This window comes from Gastrolobium bilobum, unplaced genomic scaffold (genome assembly GCF_033153095.1).
Source record: "Gastrolobium bilobum isolate Gb01-03AN ecotype WA unplaced genomic scaffold, APGP_CSIRO_Gbil_v1 utg3711, whole genome shotgun sequence".
In the NCBI taxonomy this organism is placed as follows: domain Eukaryota; kingdom Viridiplantae; phylum Streptophyta; class Magnoliopsida; order Fabales; family Fabaceae; genus Gastrolobium; species Gastrolobium bilobum.
Window position 1 is genome coordinate 558,496 of NW_026899314.1, and position 24,723 is coordinate 583,218.

Genomic DNA, 24,723 nt, shown 5'->3' on the forward strand with positions numbered 1-24,723 from the left:
AACTAGAAATACAAATGTTTAAATATTTTTATTTTTCATATTTTATTTAAATGTAATTTTTTTTAGGACTTGAAATCATAGGATAAATAATCTTTTATTATTTCTATTAGTGTAGGGATTAAACCATAGCTTAGTTGACATATATTATTTTTCTTATATGAATTAGTTTAGGTAAATTATAGGATAATTAATACTTTAATTTTATATTTAAAAATAAAATTACATTTCAATTAAAGAAAAAAATTAAAATTATAAATGGAATTTTAACATTAGTTTGAATATTATTGTTGTATATATTTTAATTAAATGTAATTTATTTTAGGACTTGAAATCATAGGATAAATGATATTTTATTCTTTTGTTCTTTCTGTTGGCTTTTTAACCCTTTTGCCCCTCATTAATTAATTAATAACCATTTTGCCCCTTATTGAAAATTATCTACTAATCTATCCCTTTTTAATCGATTAAATTGAATATTTAATCGATTAAATGATCAAAACTGACAAAAATCGTTGACTTGAATATTTAATCAATTAAATCTTTAACTTAATCGTTTAAATCTTCAATGATTTCATATGTATCTTCACTCTCCAATGAAACAAAATTCAACTAAAACGATATTTATTCAGTGAAGTGTAAACCCGAAACAGCTAACAATACACTATTAACTAATTTTTAAAAGTGGAGTAAATAACGAATATAATTCTAAAACGAAAAGTAATGATTGATAGATGTATGATTGAACCACGAGAACCAGCTAACAATAGGAACAGTGACTAAAATGTCACTGTTCACCAATTTTTTTACCTAAATGTCACGCGAATAGTGTTATTTCTCAATCTTCCACAAGGGCAAGTTCGCTACCCGGTGTAGCGAACTCGGTTTGCTGACGTGTCACGTTTCTAGTGGACACCAAGTTCGCTACCCAATGTAGCGAACTTCACACCTTTTTTTTTTTTTTTTACTTGGTACTTGTTATTCACTAGAAATGTGGCACGTCAGCAAACCGAGTTCGCTACACCGGGGAGCAAACTTACCCCCGTGGCAGATTGAGAAATAACACTGTTCACGTGGCATTTAGGTAAAAAAGTTGGTGAACAGTGGCATTTTGGTCGGTGTTCCCTAACAATACACTGAATACTTCGTCCACATTGGAGAGTGAAGATACATATGAAATCTTTGAAGATTTAATCGATTAAGTTGAATATTTAATCAATTAAATCTTCAAATCAACGATTTTTGTCAGTTTTGATCATTTAATCGATTAAATATTCAATTTAATTGATTAAAGAAGGACAGATTGGTAGATAGTTTTCAATAAAGGGCAAAATAATTATTAATTAATAAATGAGGGACAAAAAGGTCAAAAAACCTCTTTCTGTTAGTGTAGGGAATAAACCCTAAGATAGATGACATGTTTTATTTTTCTTATATAAATTGAAGGATAATTTAAATTTTATTTTTACATTCTAAATTAAAATTAGGGATAGGATTTTAACATTGGTTTGTATGTTTTTGTTTTATATATTTTATTTTAATTATACTTATTTTAGGACTTGAAACTATAGGATAGATGATATTTTATTTTTTTTGTTATTTCTATTAGTGTATGGAAACAACCTTAGCCTAAGATAGTACACATATTTATTTTTTATGTAAATTAATGTTTATAAATAGCATTATTAATTTAATTTAATTATTTTTTGAATAGATTGATGGATCCGCGACTGGTTCACCACCTCGTGAGGAAAATAACCTCACACTTCCTGGCTCTCCAAGGTCTCCTCGTTTCGTTATTACCCTAGAACCTATTGACAACTGTCTCCTGACAATGCAGGAGAAACATATCCATATATGTGTGAAATGGTGTGGAGCTCACAAATTTAATGTTAGACACGCATTCACACATGATCCCAGGAATATACCTGAACATATCCACACATGACCCCAGGAATTTTCATCATTTTCAACAGGAAAATTCCGTCAAAAAAATGGACTTTTCTAGGAGTGTATAATAATTGCAATTGTGAAAATTATAGAGAAACATCTTCATCTTCCTTGTCTTTTAAAGGGTATAAAATGTTGTTGTCAAATTGGTTTTGAAGCTAGATCAATAAAACAATAAGCATAAAGGAATCAAATGTACAAAATCTAAGATATAATGAATTAGAAAAATGGAAAACACCATTCAAGAACATTCTATTGAAACAAATTTATGGTTAAAGAAGGAAAACGCAAAAATGGTTTGAATTGAGAGAAAGAGAGGATAAAATTATTTTGTTGATAAAATTAAAAAATGAAACTTTGGATGGAAGTAAAAATAAGATTGTAAATAGATCAAAAGGAAATAATTTGAAATCCTGAAAACAAATTGACGAACATATCATACAGATATTATTGACATTTGATCTGGATAAAATATGATAAGTCCATTAAAGGCCCACGTACATAAGGACATGACCCAAAACCCTTAAAGACCAATATAAGGCGCGATGACACCATCGTTCACAAAATTGCCTATTAACATAACTTCAGAGTTAAGGAAGCCAACATTGGAACTTATAAAGGTCTATCGCGCCCTTAAGCGAATAGACAGAGGACAACACCAGCTCGCCACTACACTATCAAAAGTAGCCTGGCATTAAGAGATAAGCTTATTAAGGCACAGGCTGAACCTGCAGCCCTTAAACGGCCAATCAGAGGCCACACCGCCTTCACAAGGCGGCATCACAACCACTATATAAACAGAGGGTACATGCCCAGGTATGATAATCTAATTCAGTAAGAATATACATATACTTGCTATTGATATTGACTTGAGCGTCGGAGTGTCATCGCTAGTACCCCCCCCCCCCCAGTTTAAGTCATCGCGCCAAAGGAGAACCAAAGTCCTAACATCATCAACTACAACCTCATGCCTAGAAAGTCGATCATCCCAAAGGCATTCTCCATCAACCGTGTGTGATTTGGCCCAGTACACATTGGCCAGCCCATACTGTATTTGGTCTTATCATTAGCGCTGTCTGTGGGGATTCTATTATTTAGAACCCATCTATTTACAATCTAAAAACATGGTTGATACCCGAAGCAAATCCTAGAATAGCTCTAAAGGGAAGCAGAAGGAGATACTTGCCTCCCGCGAAAAATCAGCCTCGTCGGTGGCACCTCTCTCTGTACACCAAGATAACCCACCCACGACCCAACACCTGCTAAAACTTAGCACTCAGGAGAACAAAAAAATTTCCCAGCAGAATCGAGATTTAGCTCGATTGAAAAAATCACAAAAGGCTAGAGAGAAAAATCAGGGAAAAGGAAAAGAAAAAGAAAAAGAGCCTGAGAAAGAAGCTGAGAAAGAACTTGAAAATTTCGGCGAAAGTGAGCCGGTACAGGAATATTCAAAAGGAGATCCTAGACCTTCGGGTCACAAAAACAAAAAAGGAGAGGAAGAAAAAGATACCAACGAAAATTCTCACGGGAATTCTAGAACGGTTTCACGTATCTTTTACCCATTCACCCCATGTATCATGAACGTCCCTATTCCTAGAGACGTAAAAATTATAACTGAGAAGTACAACGGGAAGGGAAACCCGCAAGAACATCTAGAACAATTCCAGACGAACATGATGGCACAAGATGTAGCTGATCCAATAGCCTGTCGGTTATTCCCAACAACCTTGAAGGAGTAGCACTTAGATGGTACTCTGCGTTACCACCTAATTCAGTTCAAAGTTGGGAGGATTTAACTAGCCAATTCCTTATATGGTTTGCAACAAGCAAAGCGCAGTACAAATTCACACATGCCTTGAAAACTGTACAACAAGGACCACACGAAACACTGCGCGATTACCTCAACAGGTTTTTCGACGAAGCACTTTTAGTAAGAGACCTGGATCCACATGTTTCCCTACACCTCATCATTGAAGGATTACTGGAAGGTCCTTTTTCTATGTCGTTGGCCAAACAACGCCCGCATACCTTAGAGGAACTACGAGCGCGATCAGAAAAATTTATTAATCTTGAGGATTATAAGCGATCGCGGGATACTTCTAGCATTAAGACAGACGTGGACAATTTTGAAAGAGATGTCAAAAGGAATTTTCAAAGAAAATTTCGAGAAAAAAGAAAGTGGGAGAGGTTTGATAATTATACTCCCTTGTACACATCCCAAAGACAGATCTTGAAGGAAGTCTTCCAAACGGGTTACGTGCGCATTAACAAACCTCCACCATTGAAAAAGGGAGGACATCGAGATGAGACCAATTTCTGCGAGTTTCATAATGATACAGGGCATACCACTAATGAATGTTTCGATTTGAAAAACACAATTGAAACACTTATCAGAGCTGGAAAGCTCCAAGAATTTATTTCTAGTTGCAGAGAATATAAGGCGCAAAGAAGACGCGATAGAAGTCCTGATCGTGATCAAAATCCTAACCGACAAATGACATATCCCAGGAGAGATTACAACCCTGCCAGAAATAATGATCATCGAAATGCGCGAGATGATCCTACTGATAAACGCCAAGGAACTCCACCACGGAATAAACAGCAGGCCGCACAACAGTAACAACACCAGTTGCCCAATAATGCAGCTGGAGTGTTAGCTACCATCACTGGTGGCACTGCTGGAGGAGGAGCAACTAGTTCACAATGCAAAAAGCATCTGAAATTCGTAATGACAATTCGTGATTATGCACAGCCCTCCACATCCCATTTCAAACATCAGGCCATAAGCTTTGATGACGATGATTATAGCGACATCATTCCTGACCATGACGACCCACTAGTGATCTCCGCCTACATGGCTAATCTCCAGGTAAAACGTATTATGGTTGATAACGGCAGTTCTGCCGACATTATTTTCTGGGGTGCCTTTCGCGCGATGAACATCCCAGAAGAACATCTAATCCCTGGATGTTCGGATTTAATCGATTTTTCTAGAGAATGCGTACAACCCAAAAGTACCATTAAAATGTGGGTAACCTTTGGAGTCATGCCTCTGGCTCGTACTATCAAAGTACATTTTTACGTTATTGAATATGCATCTGCATATAATGTTATTTTGGGAAGACCAACCATTTCCGTGTTAAAGGCAATCATTTCTATGCCTCATCTTTTGATGAAATTCATTGATTCCTCTGGCGTTGTTGTTGCCATTAGAGGTGATCAAAAAGCAGCGTGCAGCTGTTACAACACCAGCTTGCGGACCAAGACTCCAACCCAGCGCGATGGCAAAGGAAAGGCATCAGTCAATGTGACTGGTTTGGACATGCGAGAAGATCTACGTGATACACGACCCCAACCTTATGGGGAATTAGAAGATCTTCAACTTGGTCTGTTACCTGAAAATGTTACTAAGATTGGATGACACCTCCAGAAAATGAAAAAGAAGGAATTGGTGGCAGTACTACTCAAAAATAAAGATCTTTTTGCTTGGACAGCAGCTGATATGCCAGGAATAGACCCTGACGTAATATGCCATAATCTTACCCTTGATCCAAAAGCTAAACCCATCGCGCAAAAGAAGCGCAAAATATCTCCGGAAAAATAACAGGTGGTTGATACTGAAATAACAAATTTGCTTGATGCATGAATTATTAGAGAAATCACTTATTCCACCTGGCTTTCTAATGTCATGTTATTCAAAAAAGCCAATGGAAAGTGGCGAAAGTGTACCGATTACACAGACCTTAATAAGCATTGGCCAAAGGATTTTTATCCCCTTCCCATCATCGACAAATTAGTTCACAATTGCGCAGGATACCAAATTCTCTCCTTTATGGATGCTTATTCAGGATACAACCAAATACCCATGTTTAAACAAGATGAGGAAGCCACAACCTTTATTACCAAAAAGGCTACTTACTGTTACAATATGATGCCATTCGGCCTTAAGAATGATGGTGCCACATACCAGCGGATGATGAACAAAGTCTTCAGCTTGATTGGCCAGATGTTAGAAGTATATATTGATGACATGATTGTCAAAACAATGACTACCCCACAACACCTTCAAGATTTAGAGCAAGTGTTTCCACTACTGCGCAAAATAGATTGCGGCTTAATCCAGCCAAATGCGCGTTTGGGGTTCCTGCTGGAAAATTCCTAGGATTTATGCTAACACAATGAGGCATAGAGGCTAACCCTGACAAATGAAAGTCGACCTCAACATGACTAGCCCTCGAAATATTAAGGATTTGCAACAGTTGTCTGGAAGGATAACAACTCTAACTCGATTCCTTCCAGCATCAGCACAAAAGTCATTACCTATGTTCAAACTGCTGCATAAATAAACAGATTTTAACTGGACTCCAGAATGCAAAGCAGGATTTACTACTATTAAAGAACATCTGGCTAAACCCTCAGTCTTAGTGTGACATCAACCGGATGAAACCTTGCTCTTATACCTTTCGGTTAGTAATGAGGTGTGATATTATTGCGCGAAGACACCCAGGGACAACAACCAATTTACTTTCTCAGCAAAGTCCTTCAAGGCCTAGAATTGCACTATCAACAGATCGAAAAATTAGCTTTAGCGCTCGTCCTAACTTACCGTCGTTTGCGGCACTATTTCTAGGGGCACAACATCAAAGTTAGAACTAATCAGCCCCTTAGACAGGTTTTACGGCAACCTGACTTGGCTGGACGAATGATTACCTGGTCAATAGAACTATCAGAGTACGATATCCTTTACGAATCGCGCCAGACTATTAAAGCCCAGGTGTTAGCTGATTTTCTCATTGAAATGACGCACTCCCAACAGATTCGGACACATGATTATTGGACCATCTTCGTTGATGGCTCCTCCAATATTAAAGGGAGTGGGGCGGGAGTTATTATTGAAAGTCCTCAAGGCGTCACTGTGGAGCATTCTATCCACTTTGGATTCAAAGCTTCCAATAATCAAGCTGAATATGAGGTTGTTCTCGCTGGACTCGCAATGGCAAAAGACCTAGGAATGACAAGGATAATCCTCAAGAGTGACTCACAACTGGTGGTAGCACAAGTACAAGGAACTTACCAGGAAAAAGAGGTCTTAATGGCAAAATACTTGGATAAAGTACGTTTGCTATTAGCTGACTTTGAAAGCTTTAAAATGGAGCATATCCTGAGGGAAAAGAATTCTCGAGCAGATATTTTATCTAAACTTGCCAGCATAAACGGACCTGGAAATAATAGATCAGTCATCGAGCAAAGCGTTCCCAATCCCAGCATCGTGATGGCCGTTACTAAACACAAAGCTCATCCCTCTCACAATGCGGAACACATGATCAATGATGATAAGATGCAACCAAATGATAAAGAAACTTGGTTAACACCAATTTGAAACTACATGACTAGGGGAATAATCCCTCCAGAATCGCGCACGACTAGGAAATTATCGCACAAGGCTTCATTTTATACCATCATCAATACTCAGCTGTATAAAAAAGTGTTCTCCTCCCTAATGCTTAAATGTTTGGACCCCCAACAAGCTCAGTATGTCATCATCACTGAGGTTCATGAAGGAATTAGTGACCACCACATTGGGGCAAATCCTTATCCAGAAAGCTGCTTAGCGCAGGGTATTTCTGGCCCACTATGGAAGACGACGCTAAACATCGTGTGCAGTGATACAATGTCAAGAGCACGCAGATTTACACCACGCTCCCCCTGAGGAGTTATCTTCACTCATATCCCCATGGCCATTCTACCAATGGGATATGGATATTTTAGGGCCATTTTCAGTAGCGGTAGGAGGAGTAAAATGGCTAATCGTCGCAATTGACTATTTCACTAAATGGATTGAAGCTGAGGCTTTGGCCACAATATCAGCCAACAAGATTCACCGATTCTTCTATCGCAAGATCATATACATATTCAGTGTCCCTAATACCATTATAACTGATAATGATACACAGTTTGTGGACAAAAGATTCAATCAAATACTTCAAGACTTGCACATCAAACACAGATACACATCTGTTGAACATCCACAAACAAGCAGTTTAGCTGAAGCTGCAAATAGATTCCTATAACGAGGATTGGAGAGAAGACTGGAAGTAGCTAAAGGTGAATGACCAGAACAGTTGGACTATGTATCATGGGGTTATAGAACCACTCCACATTCTACTACTGGTGAAACTCCATTTCGCATGGTTTATGGGAGTGAAGCAATGATCCCAGTCGAAATTTGTGAACCATTCTGGACAAGGATGTATACAACTGAAGAAGGCAATTCTCAGGCACTATTGCAACACTTAGATACAATCAACGAAATGCGCAAAATTGCCCACGTCAAGGAGGCAGCGTTGAAACAAAGAATAGCAGCGCGTTATAACTCAAAAGTCATTAAACGAAGTTTCAATTTGGGAGAATTAGTGTTACGAAGAGCAGACATTGGAAATAAAAACGCACGACAAGGTAAACTGGCCGCGAATCGGGAAGGGCCATATCACGTCCAGAGCAAGACCGAGAAAGGCGCATATGTCATTGAGACTGTGAACACCTAATTTTATCCCAAATATTTAAAAATGACAAAAAAAATTATTTAAATTGTGAACCCCTACTTTTCTAAAAAAATTAAGAAAAAATAAAAATAAAAAGGAGTATATTTCTTTTATAATTTGCAATCAGCTAATATTAAAAAATATTGAAAAAGAAAAAAAAGAAAAAGAAAAAAGAAAAAAAAGAAAAAAAAAGAAAAAAAAATGCCAAAGTCTGCAACGGACGAGATACTCAGAGGAGAATAAGGAAAGTTTTCAGAAGGCAGAGAAGGTGTAGAAAATACAGCATGGTGCATTTCATGAGAAAGGAAAAATGACAAAGACAAATCACTTCTTCTTGCTGGCATTCATATTGGCTACATTAGAGGCTTCACAAGATTCTTTTTGGAGCCGTTAAAAAATAAAGAGAGCCAGCGACACACACCAAAGTAGCGAAACCAAGGCAGCCTTTGCATAAGGGAAGAGAAGCATGCTTTAAGCAGGTTGACCACCAATAAAAAGAAGGAGAGTAACTGCAGGGCGGCAGAGACAGAAAGGAGTGGGCTTTTGGCTCTATAAGAGCTATGGAGTCGTAAGGTTTAAGGAGGGGGTGGGGAGGAGATAAAAAAGAGAGCTCTACTTATAAGAGGGAAGGCCATGGAAAGAAAATATGGAGAAGAGAGGGAGAGCGAGAAAACATCCGTGAATCCCACAATCTCCTCCCACCGTGCCGATGTGAACATATCCTGAAGCAACTCAAATACCAAAAACGAACACTGCCAATCAAATGTGTTGAGCTCTGTTTAAACACTTCTCCCTGCAGAACCAAAAGTTGGAATGCTTTCTCACTCACCTCAAAAAGCCCAACTTTCATTACTCAAGTCTTTTGGGTCTTTACACATCAACCCACATTTCCTCACTGAATGAAGTGCTGGGAGTAAAGAGTGACCATCACCATGAAGTGCCATTAACATGAAGTGCCGGATTTGTGCCTTCGCCACTGTAGCAGCATCAATCATCTCCGGCAGCTTTTTGCAAACAAGAGAAATCCTCCACTGCATCTCCAAGCTCGCCCTCTGCTTGTGAACGATCAAACCACCAGATAATTCCATTTTATCAGCCTTGGCGGACCTGTACTCATTTTGTGGTAAGCGATGATGACTTCCTCACTCTCTTTTCATTTCTCCATTCTTGCAGTAATTTCAAACCAAGTCTCTGGCCATGTTTTATTTTTCTCTTATTTTAAAATATTAAATTCTTATTCCTACTAGTACCTGATCTCGTTTGCTGATGTTAAGAAGAATCACTTTATTTAATTATTGTGGGTCCTTCCAAAGTTAATGTTTAGACTCCATTTTCAATTCATTTTGTGTTGTTAGAAATTGTACCCACGTCATCTTGGTATATGTTTCAAACGTTATATATTGTTTTGTTATAATACTTTTACATGACACTTGTTGAACGTTTTTTTGTCTTTTACATGACTCTTTATCAACTTAACATGGATTCTTTTAGTTGACTATTATATTTTGTATTGTTTTTTTTTATTATTTACCGATGCCAGCTATTAGAATAGAGTTTTGATATTAGCTTGGACTTAGTAAACTTTTTGGACTAGATGATGTGAAAGGAATTTAATGGATCATGTTTAGATATTTCTAGTAAAATATTTTATTTTTTTTTCAAATAAAAATATAAATGAATATTTGAACAGTGTTAGACATTTCAAAGACCATTTGATTTGGTTTTGCTTCTGCCCGATTTGAGAATTTGCCTTAAACATCTATATTATATCATTCTAAAGCTATTGACATTTGAATACCCACGAGAATCATACTTCTATCTATTAGACTTTCTCCAATAATAATAATAATAATAATAACGATTTACTCGCTGGAGATTAATTTAGGCATGACGCTTTCTTAATCTCATAACTTTTTGATTCATTTTAGTCGTGACGGCTTGGCGATTCAAAATTTATCTAAATTTCTAATTTGAAACTTAAAACACATTAAGATTTTCAACAAAGGGGTAATTTAACCGTGACGGTTTGTTAACCCCGTGTATTTTATTTTGGCTCATTTTAGCCGTGATGACTTGGTGATTCAAAATTCATTAAAATTATCATATATTGTTTTTTTATATTAATTTAACCTTAAAATCATTTAAAGGGGGTAATTTAGCCGCGACGGCTTGTCAATCCTATGCGTTCGTTCAGGATCATTTTAACCGTTACGGTTTGGTGATTCAGAGTTTATTCAAATTCATCACAAAATTCGTATTAATGAAAATAATCGCATAAAATTTATTTTTTTTAGAAAAAAGGGGTAATTTAGCCGTGACGGCTTGTCAACCCTGAGAGTGATCGGAATTATTTTAGCTGTGACAGCTCGGTACTCCGAAATTTAAAACCAACCAACATACAAATATTATTAAGAACGACGTAGCTTTGAATTCCTCACTGTACCGGAGGATACGTCGGAGCGGAACTCTTTCCGTCAAGCTAAAAATAAAATTTTAATATTTTAGTCTTCATTCTTTTTAAATATTCATATTTATTTTAAGGGATAAAACAAATATTTTTAAAAGCTATTAATAATTCGCACAATTGATTTAAGGTAACCGTTTTTAAACGGATGTGTCAGGGGTGTAGTGGGATTAAGTTTCCACCCTTCCCTGCGCATAATTAGACTCCCGAACCTTTGATCTATAATTTTAAAGACCAGTTTGCAATAACAGGTTTTCCAATTTTTCCAAAGTAAATAAAATTGGTGGCGACTCCATTTGTTTTAATTCTTTAAATTTCGGGTCGTTACAGAGACGTTATCTTGACTCACCATTCCACGTACATAGAATGCAGATAAACTTAAAATATTTTATAGTTAAGCCTTTTCTTCACATTAATATATGTATTTTTTGTTCATCGAATAAAGCTTACTGATTTATACATGATTACTGCATTCATCGCGCATGTTTCTCTTATTTTTCAAATACATGTTTATTACATCCATCGGGCATAGCACACACTCCCTTCAAAGAAAAAGGGGGAAAGGTTAAAACTTCCTCCAAGTTAAAGCGCGATGAAGAAAGGAAGGTAAAGCCCTAACTGATTAAAACTTCGTCCAACAATGAAAGGAAGGTAAAGCCTTAACTGGTTAAAACTTCCTCCAAATAATGAAAGGAAGGTAAAGCCTTAATTGGTTAAAACTTTCTCTACAAATGAAAGTAAGGTAAAGCCTTAACTGGTTAAAACTTCCTCCAAACAATGAAAGGAAGGTAAAACCTTAATTGGTTAAAACTTCCTCCAACGCGCGATCAAGTCCCATGAAGAAGTAAAAGGCAGAAACTCACAGTTATACACAAAGATCTACATCGAAGAAGAGAAGAAGGATGAGGAGGGTAACAACCCTCCAAGGTCATAAACTTTATGACATGACCACAGACAGCAATTGTCTTTTATTATGACAAAACGTCACATGATGACAAGGTACATATGTTGCTTTGATACTCCTTTATGAGCTTTAAAATTATTTGTGAAGAATGGAAACCTTGATATGTATACACCAGGATAGATCAATAATCATCCTATGAAGTATGCATAGTATGCAGTCATAAAGAAGCATTATGAAAGGAAAAGTAAATTCATACGCGACATAATATCGCGGCATAAAAATCATAGACAAATTAGTCATTGTTTAAAACAAATAAACGAAACATTCATGGGACAACCCATGTACAAACCAAATTTTGCAACAATCAAAACACACAAATTTTATATTGTCTGGATAGACATATCCTAGGGATCCTCATTGGCAGCCACGTCCCCACCTTCAACAGTTGCCCCTTGAGGGGTTGGTTCTTGAATGGATGGAGCGATCGTCTCAGTATCCATCGTGCTCACAAGGTCCACCAACACCTCTTTATCTTTGTCATTCAAAGTCAGTAGTTGGTCATCCTTGACGTAGTAGAGATAATGAACGTTATCCAGCTTGGCAGTAGGATTGAAGAGACGCACTTGCTTCAAGATATTTTTGTAGGTCCCTTCGGCTTCCTTCTCAAACAAATCCTGAAATTTCTTGACTTCATCATTTAAATGGGCTTCCTCTTCTTTCCACGAATCGACATTTCCTTCCAGTTCCAGGACGCGCCTTCTCAAATCAATCTTCTTCGTCTTTAATTCTTTATTTGTTGCTTTCACCTCTTTCAGTTCCTGCTTTACCTTTGCCATCTCGTCTTCCGCCTTCTTCAGCTTTTCTTCAAAATCTGTGCGCTGAAGGAAAATCTCACCCTCCAGGTCCACGATGCGCTCTTTTAGATAGCCAACCATCCCTGCCACATAGAAAATATTACATCAAAATGCTTGAAACCAAGTTTTACACACATAAAGCATATTGTAATCACTTACCAGGAACAGACATGATGAACTGGTTGGCGATGCTCAGTTTCCCAGAGGTTGACAGCCACTTGTCCATCAGAAGCTCTTCAAAGTGGGGACCTATCTCTTTTCCCTTCGCGTACATATCCGCATCAAAGCCCCAACCTTCCCTAACATAAACCAATTCTGGAAAACCCTCATCAGTCATTGAGGATTTTCTCTTCTTTCCTTGCGGTGAGTCCTCCATCTCTTTCTTTTTGGGGGAGGCGACATGGGTAGCTGCAGAGGGAGGACCAGGCGACTTCATTCGAGCGGCAGCACCCTCACTTGATTCAGCACCAGCTGAAGGAGCAGCAAGGGGGGCACGTTAGGAACATAAGGGTAGGCATCTCCAGCAGCTCGCATTGCCGCTATCTTCTGCAGCCTAGTCAAATAAGCAGCCATTGAACTATCTGCAAAGAATTAAAGAGTTCGCGTTAGATATATACAGAAATAAATAAATAAATAATTCCTTCAGATAAAACCACAACAAATAAAAGTCAATTTACCCAAGAAGGCTCGGATTATCTGATAAAACCACAAATAAAAGTCAAATAAAAGTCAACAACAAATAATTCCTTCAGATAAAACCACAAGAAATAATTCCTTCAAAATTGTAAAGTTACTTAAGTAACCTGAATCATCTGATGCTTCTAGCGCGATATTACATAAAGTAGTCACTGTGTGTTGTTCGTAATCACTCAAGTCATCAAAGTTATTGTTCAATTTTTGACCCTTTAATGGTTGTTGGGTCCAGTATAAAGGAAAAACAGGAAAATTGTCTTCTCTGTTCAAGAAAAATGGTTGGGAATCTTTGGCGGGGAAAATCTTAAAGTCGTCTGTAGACCACTTGGGAAGCGCAGAACTTCCACTTATCTTTCCCTCTGAAAGAGACCCAGCTGGAATACGGTCCCATAACGTTAAACAAACATAAGAAAGATTTTGGAGATTGAAACAGATTATAAGCTTGACAAACCATCTCATAAACTCGTACAAAACCCCAGGCATTAGGAGTCAATTATGAAGGTGCCACGTTTATATGCGCCAGCAACCTACAAACGAAGGAGGAGAACGACATACGTACTCCTAATGACAGAAAAAATAGGCATACATCATTATGAAATGCCTAGAAGATCCCTCAGCGTGCGCTGAACAGACCCGTTCATTTAAGGGGACGACATCTATCTCCCACTTGTCATCATGAGCTTTTTCAGGGGTGATGTGGATGAAAACCTTTAATTGTGCCAATTCTTCTGAAGAACTATATATGGAGGAAGTATCCAGAACAGTGTCCGCTACCCAGCTTAAGGATTCTTCATCCCGAAGATTACGCTTGATCGGAGATTCTTCAGGATCAATCTGTAGCGCTTTCTTCTTCGCTCAGGATTAATCTGTAGTGCTTTCTTCTTCGCTCAGGATTAATCTGTAGTGCTTTCTTCTTTGCATCAGGATTAAGCTTTTGCTTTTTATTCTTGTCACCAGCACCGCGCCTTGCCATGATTTCTTTAATTTTAGGCAAAACGAAATCTGATTCAGAAGAGGAGGAATCAGTAGAGACAGACAAGTCAAAAAGAAGAGACATCAAATGCAGATTTATAATTGTCAAAATTCCTTTTCTTATTTGGGTACCCCGCTGGGTATATCACATTTAAAGACAAGAGAGTTGGACTCCTTTGACCCGGTTGATCTCGCGTGATGGGATAAGAAGTTTCGCGCGATGAAGTTGAAGGGGAAGATTCGGGGTTTACGGTATTAACAGACCTTTGACTACAATCAGAACTCGAGGCCGAATCACTCGAAATCAAAATCGGACTAGTCATTTTAAAGGAAACTTTTGGAAAAAGGGATGAGCTTTGTTGAGACAGTGTTTTTGTTATCTCGCGATTAGGTTCTCGAGAGGAGGAACCTACTTCAAACTGTCGAACAGAAGGCGCACAGTTATCGTTCAAAATTAATTCCTTCCAGGGGCAGCACACTTGCCAGTAAGCCACGCTTTCCCGGTTCCTAAAGACCTCGACCTAGGCAAAGACCTGGGAGGAGGACTGGAAGAGTCAGACCTCTCGACTATTCTGATAAAGTTCACAAATTTACGACTATCAGACATACCCACAGCTCGAAAATCCAGAAGAGAGCAAATAAACAGAGCAAGAACACAGAATATTAACAGTAGGGAAAGGAACATACCTCCAATATATACTTCAGATAAACGGAAGGAGGACAGAACGTGTCACCACCAGAAATCACAAGCAGGGGAAGTAAGGTCTCTCATGGTCACGATAAGTGCTCTGCGTGCTTTCCCTCCACACTCAGCAGCTCAATACAAATATGAAAACTTTACCAAACGGATACCCAAAAAGTTAAAACATGTTGTGTAAAACGGATAATAAGAGGGACACGTAGGAAAAAGGTAAAACGTTTTAACTTTAAAACAGCCCACGATTGTCATTAAACACCCACGTAATTACAGTAGCAATAAATGCTTCTGGCAGTTAACATCTAATCAACCATTTTTAAGCGGCTGAGTCATGATGACTCTTCGGCATGGTTATTGCGACATCAAAATAATCGCGCTAAAAGGGTATATCGCGCACAAATACATATATATATCTCACAGTTTTGCCACATACCAAACCTGCGAGCTAGGGGGCAACTATCTGGATAAAATATAATGAGCCCATTAAAGGCCCACGTACATAAGGACAAGACCCAAAATCCTTAAAGACCAATATAAGGCGCGATGACACACATCGAGCATAAGCATGGCGCGATGACACCATCGTGCACAAAACCGCCTATTAACATAACTTCAGAGTTAAGGAAGCCAACATTGGAGCTAATAAAGGTCTACCGTGCCTTAAGCAAATAGACAAAGGACAGCACCAGCTCACCACTACACTATCAAAAGTAGCTTGGCATTAAGAGATAAGCCTATTAAGGCACAGGTTGAACCTGCATCCCTTAAACGGCCAATCAGAGGCCACACCGCCTTCACCAGGCGGTATCACAACCACTATATAAACAGAGGGTACATGCCCAGGTATGATAATTTATTCAGTAAGAATATACATACACCTGCTATTGATACTGACTTGAGCGTCGGAGTGTCATCGCAGGTACCCCCAGTCTGAATCATCACGCCAAAGGAGAACCAGAGTCCTCACATCATCAACTACAACCTCAAGCCTAGAAAGCCGATCATCCCAAAGGCCTTCTCCATCAACCGTGTGTGATTTGGCCCAGTACACATTGACCAGCCCATACTGTCTTTGGTCTATCAACATCTAAATTGTAATGGGTAATTTGTAATATTAATTGCTTCAAGTTAGAAAAATCAATATATTGATGTAATTACTTTAGAATATATCATACGTAATTACAATCTAATATTAGTATGAAAGAAGCTTATTTTGAAAGAAAAAGAATAAATGTGGAAGTACCCTGTAATATGATACCGTATACAGAAATCTTTGTTTTATATAATAATATTATATTGAAATTATTGGGTCATATACTAAGTAAGAATAAGATGAGCATATTTTTGTTTTAAGGCAGCACTTTATACTGCATTATTTATGAATCAATATCTCTTGAAGTTAGGTTAACTAGTATACTAGTTACTCAAAAGGAAAATATTGAATAGTAAGACTTTTTTTATTTTTTTTAAATAACTTTTATCCGAATGATTTGGTATCATTTTTTTAATTTTCAAAGGTTAAATGATGCTTATTACTTAAACTTATCTAAATATCATTTTTTTTAATCTTAGCGAATTCTAAAAATTATCCTACTCAAAAATATGTTTTAAACTCCAAACGGTCAATTTCATCAAATTAAAATAAAGTATTTTTTTTACCCAAAAAAGTAAAAAAATAAAAAAAAAGTATTTTATATAAAGGAATACCCAGATGCATTCTTAGACTAGATGCTACGATCAAAGGCAATATATATATATATATATATATATATATATATATATATATATATATGAATTCTTAGACTAGATGCTACGATCAAAGGCAATATATATATGTGTGTGACTTATCATTTCTCAAGCTGTTTGAGATAATCTTATCTTCGGCTACTAAATCATAACCGTACAAAGATGGATCAATGGTGATAAAGGAAGAGAAAGAAAAACTGAATCATAACTATTCAAAGGTAAATCAATTAATATAAGAAAATAAATAAACAAAACGACGTAATTTTTGGTGACCGGAGATAAACTTATCTCAAGTTGCCGGAAAAATATTTTTCTCATATATATATATAGGGATGGCACAACATGCACACCTTAAAACGATCAAGAACATTCTATTGAAACAATTCCGTCGAGGATCTTCCATGCAAAACTGTATTCCAATTGGATTACATGATTTTGTTTATTTTTTGGGTTTCCTTTTAAAAACAAAGCACAGAGGGATGGCACAACATGCACACCTTAAATAGAATAAATTAAATAGAAGAAACATAGTAGCAACGAAAATGACTTGTCTATAATTAAGCATGCAACTGTATCTAGTTAATCACAATACTACAATACCTGGCTGGAAAATATGCCCCTGCTTATCTCTCTCTCTCTCTCTATCTTTGATATTTCTGGTCAAAACCCCTCCTTTTCCCTTTGATGTTTCTCCTGATTGTGAACAAAATAGAGAAATTTTTATATTGCAATAGGAATCACTTTTTCAGAGTGCATGAACCAGAGTTCAAATGATTTCCTCAGATGACCAACATGACTTTTCCATTTACGTATATCCCAACAAAACAGAGAAGGTCTGTTTCAATAGGCCTATAACCGACGGTTCCAACCTTTGGCTTGAAAGTTCCGCAGAAACAACACTACCTCAATTTGTTCTACAATTTGCTATTATATTAACACTCAATCGCATTCTCCTTGCTGCTGCAGCATCATGCCATCTACCACGTATTGTTGCCAATATTTTTGTAAGTGTACCTTTTAAGCCTATGATGAAATTTTCATTTATTCGAATGACAAAACAAAAAATCACTCTCCATTGAACCCTGACTTGCGATGATAGCGGTGAAGGGCAATTTTTATTCACAGCCTTACTTTTACATATTTGCAAGGAAGCTGTTTCCAGATTTGACTTGGTCATGAACTTTAAATCGCAAAAAAGTATCTTTATCACTGCTCCAAACCCGTCCTCTTATTAAATTTCATTTATTCATTAGTGAAAAAATTCAACTACTAATTTTGTGGTTTCTGTTCCTAGACTGGTTTTTTATTAGGTCAATCTGTGATGGGAGGTTGGCATTTTTATGACAAGCACATATTTCCTTTTACTAATATGTTGCCATTGGAGACTTTGGGAGCGATGGCACTTGTTTATTATGTGTTCTTGCTTGGCTTGGAGATAGACCTCAAACATATAAAGAGGTGTCACAGTAATAAGAAGGCCACGGTTGTTGCAATTGCTGGTATAATCTTCACTTTACCTGTTGGTGGTGGCTTGTACTATCTTCTTGTCACAGACATGGGGCGCAATGCTTTGTCTCCTTCAGACAAAGTTAAACACATAAGGGGTGCAATAATATGGGGAATCACCCTTTCTTGCTGTGGTGATTTTCCTGAAATTGCTTCAATTCTTTCACACCTAAAGCTACTTCTCACAGAGAATGGACAACTTGCTCTAGCTGCTTCAACGATTAATGACTTGTATTCTTGGACCTTGATTGTGTTGACTATAACAGAATTCTATTACCATTCTGTATCATCAATGATCTTCGCCCTCATGTTTTTGTTGACATGTTTTTTTTTTATTCATCCTATTGCTAAGTGGCTTTTCAACATGGCTGGGACAAGGGATCGCGAGTTTCTTGAGTCCCAAGTAGTGTTTCTCCTCCATTTTGTTTTGGCCGTTGGACTACTAGCTGATGGGTTGGGTGCACATTCCATCACAGGCGCTTTCCTTTTAGGAGTTGTGCTCCCAAAGGGTGTGGTTAACAATGCAGTTCAGGACAAGGTGCTTGATTTTGTGGCTGCTTTCATGATGCCACTCTTCTTTGTTGCTATTGGTGAGAGAATGAAAATCCAAGTGTTGGCGTTGGACTCACACTGGACAACCGTGGTGATTGTTATTGTGCTGGCTTTCATTGCGAAGATATTGTGCACTTTTGTGGTCTCTTGTATCTACCAGATGCCAATCATGGAAGGATTATCGCTTTCACTGCTCATGAATACTAAAGGAATGATGTCATTGATCATTCTTAGCACTGCCAGGGACAGGCTCGTGAGTTACCTAACAACCTTAATATAGTAACATACTATGTATTACAAATATCATAGAGAGAGCTTTCTAGCACCATGCAACCCTTTGTTATCTATATATTTATGTATTTATTTATTTGATGTTGATGTTGATGTTGATGTTGATGTATGATAGATTATTAACATATATGTGATGTAGGAACTGGACCACCAAACCTATGGGGTGATGCTAGTGGCGTGCTGGTTCATGACTGTTGCTGTAGGACCTGTCTTGGCTGCTGCCAGGAACCCCATCACCACGAGCTACTGGTTCGGGAGCCAATCCAAGACCATACAAGGCACAAGGCAAGACTCACCGCTAAAAGTGTTGGCCTGTGTTCACACAAAACGCGATGCCAATGTCATCATCAACCTCTTGAATGCATCATGTCCATCAGTGAAATCTCCAATTGAGGTCATGGCAGTGGAGCTTGTCAAGATGGCTAACCGCCCCACTTCCTCCCTCATTGTAAGGAATGCTCAGAAGCCAGCATCCTTCACCAGCTCCAAATCCACCAAGCCCAATAGCTTCAAGAAAAACGACACCGCCGAGGACGATGACACTCTTGGCTGCTTCGACAACCTTAGAGAATCTATCTTCACCGAAAAGATGAGGGTTGTCTCCTCTTACAACTCCATGCACAAGGACATCTTCAACCTAGCAAGAATTAGTGGGGTGACCTTAATCTTGACCACGTTGTACAAGCAACCAACCTATGATGATTTTGGTGCAGGTTAGTGATCGGGGATGTCATTCTTAGACTCATGTAAACCTCATTTTTTTTATGGTAATCCATGAGCTAGCCCTTAGAGATCCACTTAAGCATCATGCATGCTCCTTAAAGTGAGCATCATAGATTAATAAAGGATTTTGTATCCCCAATACAGCTCACTATCGTATATTTAGTCATGTCGACAAAGCGGTTATGACTCACCTTCTCTCTCATCTTTCTTGCATCCATACTTTTATGAGCAGCCATACCAATGCCTCTAAGAACACTTCCATAGTGATATAACACGCCCTCTAAGAGATAATGACCTAAACTCTACCTCACAAACAGTTCATGTTGTCCTCACCTCACCCTCACTAGTAGGGATTTAATGGAAAATGGTCTTTTATAGATAGCAATAGCCTCCTACTCTCATACAAGTCTTTAAGTGTGATCATCATCTGTATTCATTTATCATATATATAATTGTAATTTACATAAACAATACACTTACAATTTAGCCTCCTTTTACGAAATTTTCTGGCTATGGCAATATTGGTGCAGGTCATGCAACTGCCAGAGCTGTCAACATCATAAACAGGGACAATTCAAGCAGAGACAAAAAGAAAGTGGTGTTGGAGCATTTGGTGAAGGAGACACCATGCTGTTTAGCCATATTTGTGGACAGAGGGTTCGGTCAGAAACGTGCCAAAGAGCAAAGACTAGCAATGTTCTATGTAGGTGGTGCTGATGACCGTGAAGCTCTTTCTTACGCTTGGAGGATGAGTAGGAACCAGGAGGTTCAGTTAACGGTGGTGCGGCTTGTTTGGGACAACCCTGAAGATGAGTTTGATGAAATGGACAAGGAGTACATAAACGAGTTCGTGCAACAAACGGTAGACACACCTAGGCTGAAGTATTTGGAAAAGGTGGTGAAGGATGAGAAGGAAACGGTGATGCTTTTGAACAAGATGGGGAACAAAGGGTTTGATTTGTACATTGTTGGGAGAGGACATGGGAGGAAGATGTCGTTGGCACAAACGTTGGAACCTGTGTTGGAGGAACCTGCTTTGGGTCCTCTTGGTGATGCTTTGTCGGATTTGAACTCTGCTGCAAAGACTTCAATTTTGATCTTACAAAGACAACCTGATCTTGGTGATGATCATAGTTCTAGGAAACATGTGCACTCTTCATCTGGACAATTTTTAGATATCATGCTTGATCAGCACACTGTATAATTCAGCAGCATATCCCACCAATGGTTTCAAATGCTCGAAATTTATGATAGTGTGCCTAAAATCAGTGATATGAAGAAAGCGTTGGCAAGCCTTAGAACCCCGGCGCCATGTGTCACAAAGGGATATTGGGGAAGAAAGAGATGCAAAGTTCTAGAACTATGGCATCTAAGATTTTAGAATGGTTGATGTCAAAGAACTAGAACGTGGTCCTGAATAAAGAACAGGAATAACTACTAATTAAGAAGCGAAGTTACTGTGCTCCTGAAGAAGAAAAAAAAAATTGGATGGGACTGATATGAGAGAAAAAGAGAAAAGGTTGAAGAGAGAGGAGAGAAAAAAAAAAAAAATTGATCCAGGTGTCAATTTCTGAGTGAAAGGACCGCGGTAGTCCTGAACCATATTAAAAAATTTCCTAATTAAAATGGATGGTGATTAATGTAGACAGAGTTCCCGACGAGTCTTTACTCTTTTTTCAACTAAAATCAAGTTTTTTCTTTATTTTGTTGTTTTAAATTGATCCTTTTGTTCATCAAAGGGGTTTAAATTCCGACACATTTTGTTTAAACAGTCTTGCAAGTTCAGTGTAAAGTTGTATATATTCATTTGACATGACTGATAAGTTACGGGGAACTTCATTTTGGTTGCCTCTCTAACCACAATCCTATAGGCGGCATATTGTCAAACTAAGCCATCGATACTTAATACCATGTGAAATGATATACATAATTAAAAAGTAACTATGGCAACTAGTAAGGCAACTGAGAGTTGTTCTATCTTCGGTCAATAAATATACTAAAAGTTTGATTTGAGCTTTGAAACCAGAATTATGTAGATAACACGTACCAATCTTTCGTTTACTTGGAAGTTGGAAAGGGCAAAGGCTTGTCCTGTGATTTTGTATATTGAGGAACGTAAATGCACAGTAAAATCACATACTAAGAAATTAAATAGACCTGATTGATTTTCTTGAGGTTTTTTTATTTTTTCTGCACTGCAAAACAGTTTTCTTGATTTTAACCGACACATCTTCATTCCTAGTAATGGTTATTAACTTCTCTTGATAGTTCTTCGTTATTGACCTTTTCATTATTGAGTTTTGACCTTAAACATGGAATAACTCAGTTAATAGTGCAATCCGGCATTAAACAAATAGATTGCCGTAGGTTTGCATATTAAGTAATGCCTCCATTGAGTGGGAGTTAACAGGTTGGACACACTAAAAGAAGCAAAGCCCTTCACTGAGAAAGGGTGTTAGTTGGGAATGAAATCAATCACACAAAGCATAAGAATATGCACAAATGTATTGCTTCTCACACAAATCAAAAGACAGTTTTATTACACAAAACCACTCATCAAGTGCAAATATAGTTTGCATAGTATACAAGGTAGTATAAGCGTATCCTTAAAGGCTACTATACCTCATTCTTGTTCTTCTCAATGACTACATGACCCTCACCTTCGACTTCTTTTATCTGCCTTTCTATATCTACCTTCTTTTCAATGAGTGCTTCTATTTTTTCATTAACTTTTTCAAGCTTTTGCTTCAGCTTGCTAAGATCCTTGGTCTTGTCCTTTCCAGAAAGTTTCTTCTTCTTCCCCTTGTTGTCGTTGTCTTCTTTCTTCGTCTTCTCTTTCACTTCCTCCTTGTCAACCTTTTCTTCACCTTCTTTTTCACATTCTTTCACAGTTTCTTCTATTTCAATATCCCTTAAAGCAACTTTACCATCCTTTTTCTCACCCTCTTCTTTTCCATCCTCCTCGTCATCTTTATCTTTTTTTTCCTTTTTCTTATCCTTCTCTTTCTCCTTCTTATCCTTATTATTCTTTTTCTTATTTTCTTCACTATCCTCTCCTTCATAATCTTTTCCCTTTTCTTTCTTTGTGTCCATTTCTTCATCCTTGTCCTTCTTTTCCTTTTTCTTCTCCTTCTCCTTCTCTGTCTTCTTCTCTTCACTATCCTTATCTCCATCTTCTTTTCCCTTGTCCTGCTTTTCCTTTTTCTTCTTCTCTTTCTCCTTCTTTTCCTCATTCTCTTTACCATCCTCCTCATCATCTTCTCTCCCAATGACCTTCTCTGCATCAATTTTGTCATCCTTTTCCTTTTTCTTCTTCTTCTCTTTATTCTTATCCTCCTTCTCCTCCTTCTTTTCCTCCCCATCAGTTTTTTCATCCTTGTCCTTCTTTTCTTTTTTCTTCTTATCCTTCTCATTCTCCTTCTTTTTCTTCTTCTCCTCACCATCCCCATCTTTATCTTCTAAATCATTTTCTTTCTTTGCTCCCTCTCCTCCTTCCTCCACCTCCTTCTCTTTCTTCTTTTTCTTTGATTTATCTTCATCCTTATGTTGTTTCTCTTCCTTACATATTGGATTCTCTTTCTCTGCTAATTTATTCTTCAGATGCAGTTCCATCTCAGTCTTCTCTTCCTTTACATCACCTAGTTTTTTATCCTCGGTCTTGATTTTAAGGGAGTCTTCCATATCTATATTATCTTCACAGGTCCCTGAAGCAAATGTGACAGCAAAGTCAAACCATGAATTTAAATAACTTGCCAGATATGATTATTAGCAAGATATTAGCTAAACTCCAACATACTGAGTTAATCAAGAGTTTATTTAATAAATGCACCTTCCCCAAAAACAATGACTGAACCACAACTTAAGGGAAAAAGCTCCTCTAAAGTGAGTAGTAAGTAAGGTTGTTTCTAAGAAATTCTTATATAATCTTGTTCAAATGCCCAGGTTAGGCAAAAGGGAATCAATCCAAGTTCTTATAGAAAACTCAAACAGGCTAACAGAACAAAGAGTCAATGATAAGGATGACATATTGATACATAAAAAATTAAAAACATTAACAGAATACATACACAGTTCACTATTCCTAGACACGGGATTAGAAAACACACAAAACTCAGTAAAACCAGTAATCAAGATGAACTGAATTGTTTAAAATCAGAATATCAAACAAATTAATTCCCAATCAGTTAGACTCTGTATTTTGTTTTTCTTCATCAAACAAACTAAAGCTGAATCGCTAAAATTATGTACAAGATCTGAGATTATAACCAACATAATCAACCACTTAATTAGCAAAACAAATAATAATAACCAAGTCCAAGTATTTAATAAGTTATGACATCTACCATTTTTCCCACGGATCCAAACACAAAAGAAAGCAAAAGACGCCAAACATGGGACACATCAATATCACAAGGTAATGCTTCAACATAATAATAATAATAATAAATAAATAAAAAATAAATAAAAACTGGCCATGAGAAAACATCAAGATCGATCGATATTGGAAATTCCAGTTAATCGTGCTTACATTTAAATTCAGCTACCGCTAAATTCTATTTTCCAGGAATGAGTTGATAGAGTTTGAGGAATGAGCGAATGTATTCATTGTAGAAGTAAAAGTAAAAGTAACAGTAACGGTACCTGTCGTGAATGCTAAGGTTCGAAGAAACTTAGGTGCAAGTTCTGGAACGAACGAGAGTGTTGCTGGTAGCTTAGTCTTTGTGTCTCTGGTATTTATAGGATTTTCGTGATCCGTTAAGTGCAACATTTTGTGACGTGTCGCCCGCACATACGTTCACGTGTAACCAAGTTAACGTTGAAGATGCAGTTTT

General features: G+C 37.5%; 2 protein-coding genes across 2 annotated transcripts; one reads left to right on the plus strand and one right to left on the minus strand.

The window, feature by feature from the left end:
• Window positions 1-17,589: 17,589 nt before the first annotated feature.
• On the plus strand, window positions 17,590-21,095 carry LOC133289423 (cation/H(+) antiporter 15-like). The gene is made up of 4 exons (XM_061487352.1): window positions 17,590-17,823; window positions 18,114-19,130; window positions 19,308-19,881; window positions 20,422-21,095. Exons 1-4 carry the CDS (start codon window positions 17,590-17,592, stop codon window positions 21,093-21,095), a joined length of 2,499 nt encoding a protein of 832 aa, XP_061343336.1.
• Window positions 21,096-22,366: 1,271 nt separating this feature from the next.
• On the minus strand, window positions 22,367-24,590 carry LOC133289437 (uncharacterized). Its single transcript, XM_061487367.1, has 2 exons — window positions 24,533-24,590; window positions 22,367-23,595 (listed from the first exon to the last, which is right to left on the minus strand). Exon 2 carries the CDS (start codon window positions 23,570-23,572, stop codon window positions 22,508-22,510), a length of 1,065 nt encoding a protein of 354 aa, XP_061343351.1. The 5' UTR covers window positions 23,573-23,595; window positions 24,533-24,590; the 3' UTR covers window positions 22,367-22,507.
• Between the last annotated feature and the right edge of the window lie 133 nt (window positions 24,591-24,723).